Source organism: Propithecus coquereli, unplaced genomic scaffold, assembly GCF_000956105.1.
Source record: "Propithecus coquereli isolate 6110/MARCELLA unplaced genomic scaffold, Pcoq_1.0 Scaffold3, whole genome shotgun sequence".
Lineage (NCBI taxonomy): Eukaryota > Metazoa > Chordata > Mammalia > Primates > Indriidae > Propithecus > Propithecus coquereli.
Genome location: NW_012148618.1, coordinates 3019335 through 3023873, shown reverse-complemented (window position 1 = coordinate 3023873; position 4539 = coordinate 3019335). Strand labels below are relative to the sequence as shown.

The window sequence follows — 4539 nt, the reverse complement described above, 5'->3', positions numbered from 1 at the left end:
GTGAGCTAGGCTGAAGCCACGGCACTCTAGCCCGGGCAACAGAGTGAGACTCTGTCTCCAAAAAAAAAAAAAAGGAATAGGTAACTAAAGGAAAATGCTGACTGTATCTCTTTCAAGCTAACAGTGGTGACAAGAGGTAAAAAGGTAGTGTGTATAAAAAGAGGAACAGGAAAGAACTCATGAATATGAAGGAAATAAAATGTGGACAGTGATAAGAAAAAAATAAGTACATCTACAATGCCCATTTACAGTAACACTTTGACTGATTAAATATATGATTAACTGAAAGTTAAGCAGAAGTTTGTTCTTGTTTCAATTCTTGTATTTGATATTCCTCATCTCATCACCTCCTACCTTTTCTAGGACATCATCTCCTCCCTCACTAAACCTTTTTCTTCAGCCTACCATAAATATCCAAAAAATCAGTATTTAGGAAAGTCCAGCTTCATTTTTGTATGCCAAAAACAATTTATATTAATAGCATAGCAAAAATCTATTGGATTCTGTTGCATCAGGAGTAGTATAAAGGGGAGAACTCAGGAAGAGATATGAGATTCATTCTATCTGCAAGGCAGCTAACAAGCAGAAAAGAGCTGGCATCATCCTAGGTTGTGAACTTCCAAAGTACAGGAATCCTATTTGGATAACCTTTACATCCTCATTGCCTAGGATCACGTCTTATAGCCTGATACATGAAACGTTTTTGACAAATATTTGATGAATGGAAAAATAAATAAAAGAATGAACCAAACAACTGACAATAACTGCATAATCAGTATTGGTATGTGAAAGAAACTGAAACGTGGCCTACTTGGACGATAGCAAATGGTTAAAAGTATAGGCTCTGAAGATAGATTTGTGACCTTCACTAAGTTACTTAACTTTCTGTGCCTCAGTTTTCTCATTTGTAAAATAGGTATAATAATAATACCTACTTCATGGAGTTTTATAAATTACTTGAATTCATGTAAAATACTTAAAACAATGCCTAGCACTTCATAAGGAATTGATAAAAAACAACTAATATTATTATTATGACAACTAAATAGCTTTTAATTTAAAGTAGCAATTTGCAAACTTATTTTACAGAAATTAACTCTGCTCAAATTAAAGGTTTAACTAAAATATAGGCAAATACAATAGATAAAAGCAATAATGTACAGGTTGAGATATGTACGAAGAATTCATAATCTACTATGCCTCAAGACTCTTGAAGTTTCCACTGACTGCTTGGAACTGTGTAGCACAGTAATCATTGATGCAAAGAATAATATTCTACTCCAAACAAGGAGAGTAAAAAAAAAAGAGAGAGAGAGAATATGGGATATCACATGTCCTTTCTTACCTACTGGGAAGCCAAAAACACCAGACTGTGTGGTCATGGATGGTTCGAGTGTGCCTTCTTGGTTAGCAATAGTTAGGTTTCGTAGCCTGAGACTATCATAGAGGCCTTGGAGCTTTTGATACTGGCGATTGCGCTCCATAAGTTTCTCAGAGATGTCACTGAACTTTTTCTTGTATTCTTCTAGCACTTTCTTCATGGAGGTGACTTCTCCTTTCATAGAGGTCAATTCTACATCCTTGCTTTGTATTTGCTGAGTATATATCTTCTCCATCTGTTTCAGATGGCCCTCAGCCTTGCTAAAATTATATTCTTGATAAAGACGCTCCTGATGTACCTGCCCCAAGAAAGAAAAGAAAGATTTTCAAGGTAATAAGTACAAAGAAGCAATCAGGACATACAATGAAGTGATTAATTATTACCAAAACCAATAATATATGGTTACTACATGCACAGAAAAAAAATCTGGAAGAATATTTTCAAACCACTACCATTATAGCCCCAAAACAATGAGTATCCCAAAGGTTTTTAAGAAGTATAACACCATTTTTTAAGTAATCCAGAGTTAAGAACAGACTCTAAGAGGGCCCCCAATTACCCCTGCCTCCTGGTACTTACACACCCATATGTAACTCCCTCCTCTGAGTGTGAGCTGGACCTGTGACTAGAATATGGCAAAGGTGACAGGATGTCATTTATGAGTACATTACATATATAAGACCTGTCCTATAAAGCCTTGCTAGCTTTAAAGAAGCAAGCAGCCATTTTGGGAAGGCCCAGGAAGCAAGTATTAATAACTAAGAGCAAGCCTTTGGCCAAGAACCAGCAAAAAAAAATAAGGTCCCAATGAATCTAGACACAGACCTTACGCCATCCACAAAAAATTAACTCAAAATAGATCACAGACCTCAATGCAAAACTATTATTATAAAACTCCCACCCAGAAGATATCATAGAGGAAAATCTAGATGACGTTAGATTTGGCAGTGACTTTTTAGATACAACACCAAAGGTATAATCCATGAAAGAAAGAATTGATAAGCAGGACTTCATTAAAATTAAAAATCTCGCTCTGCGAAAGATGCTGTTGAGAGAATGAAAAGACAATCCACAGACAAGGAGAATATATTAACGAAAGACATATGTGATAAAGGACTGTTATCCAAAATACACAAAGAGCACTTAAAACTCAACAATAAAAAAACAAACAACCCAATTTAAAAATGGACCAAAAACCTTAACAAACACCTCACCAAACAAAATATATAAATGGCAAATAAGCATATGAAAAGATGCTCCACATCATTTGTTATCAGGGAAATGCAAATTAAAACAATGAGATGCTACTACACACCTATTAAAATGACCAAAATCCAGAATATGGACAACATCAAATTCCGGCAAAGATGCAGAGCTACAGGAATTCTCACCCATTGCTGGTGGGAATGCAAAATGGTATAGTCACTTGGAAGACAGTTTTGCAGTTTCTTACAAAATTAAACATATTCTTACTATATGATCTCATAATAGCACTATTTGGTATTTAACCAAAGGAGTTGAATACTTTTATGTCCATACCAAAACCCTCATGTGAATATTTATTGCAGCTTTATTCATAATTACCAAAACTTGGAAGCCACCAAGATGCCCTTCAGTAGGTGAATGGATAAACTGTGGTATATTCAGACAACGGAATATTATGCAGCACTAGAAAGAAATGAGCTATCAAACTTAAATGCATATTACTAAGTGAAGGCTGGGTGCAGTGGCTCATGCCTGTAATCCCAGTACTTTGAAAAACTGAGGAGAGAGGATCACTTGAGGCCAAGAGATCAAGACCTGGATAACACAGCAAGATCCCTATCTCTACAGAAAATTAAAAAAAAAAAAAAAAAGATTAGCTACGCATGGTGGCACGTGACTATAATCCCAGATCCTAAGGAGGCTGAGGCAGGAGGATCACTTGAGCCCAGGAGTTGGAGGCTGCAGTGAGCTATGATCATACCACTCTACTCCATCCTGGGTGACAGATTGAGACTCTGTCTCTAAAAAGAATGTTTTAATAAACAAAAAAATACTAAGTGATCTGTGCAGAATGTATTCAAGGGAAAAAGAGAAAAAAAGAATACTAAGTGAAAAAAGCCAATCTGAAAAGGCTACTTACTATATGATTTCAACTATATGACATTCTGGAAAAGGCAGAATGCCTTTGGAGACAGTGAAAAGATCAGTGGCTGCCAGGGCTTAGGGAGGAGGGGAGGATGAACGAGCAGATCCACAGATGATTTTTAAGGCAGTGAAACTACTCTGAATAACAGGATAATGGTGAATATATGTCATAGATTTGTCCTGTCTGAATCCTAGAATGTACAACATCATGAGTGAACTCTAATGTAAACTATTGACTTTGGGTGATAGCAATGTGTCAATTTAGGCTTGTCAATTATGACAAATGTACCACTCTGGTAGGGGATGTTGATCATTGGGGCGGCTGTGGATTTGGGGGATTCGTGAAGGTATATGGCAACTCTCTGTACTTTCCATTCAATTTTGCTGTAAACCTAAGACTGCTCTAAAAACTAAAGTCCATTTAAAAAAAAAAAAACTGAAGTCCTCAGTCTGACAGTTCACCAGGAAGTGAATGCTGCCAATAACCATGTGAGCTTGGAAGCAGATCCTTCCACAGTCAAAGTTCAGATGAGGTCATAACCACAGCTAACACCTTGACTGTAGTCCTCTGAGACTCTGAACAGAGGACTCAGGTAAACCCTGCTTGGACTCCTAAACCACAGAAATTATGAGATAATAAATGTGTGTTATTTTAAGCCACTAAATATGTTGTTTAAACCACTAATCTTATTACACAACAAAAGACAACTACAAAGACAAACTACAAACAACAGACAAAAGACAACTACACAACAAAAGACAACCACACACAGCAATCAATTTTGGCTTATCTTTGGATTTACTGTCCTTTAAATATTGACAGAAAGTAAAATATAAGCACTTCCTTTTTTTTCACCATTTTTAATTTGCCCATTCTAAATAGTTTGATGAAATTCCACCAATTATGGGTTACCTGACCCTCTTATGTGGTCTCACAGTACTCTGTATTTCCCTTATTTCTGTAGGCATTAAAAATGTATGATATCCTTGTTAGTATAGTGGTAAATTTTAAAAAAGCAAAAATATAA

At 36.1% G+C, this 4539-nt stretch overlaps 1 protein-coding gene across 1 annotated transcript in view; it reads right to left on the bottom strand.

Annotated features, from left to right (window-relative positions):
• The window catches only part of CCNB1IP1 (cyclin B1 interacting protein 1, E3 ubiquitin protein ligase), a 25971-nt gene that overhangs the window by 1712 nt on the left and 19720 nt on the right, over positions 1-4539 (bottom strand). The window contains exon 6 of the mRNA XM_012649464.1: positions 1346-1679. Within this exon, the coding sequence (XP_012504918.1) occupies positions 1346-1679 (334 nt within the window). The remainder of the gene's footprint in view (positions 1-1345; positions 1680-4539) is intronic.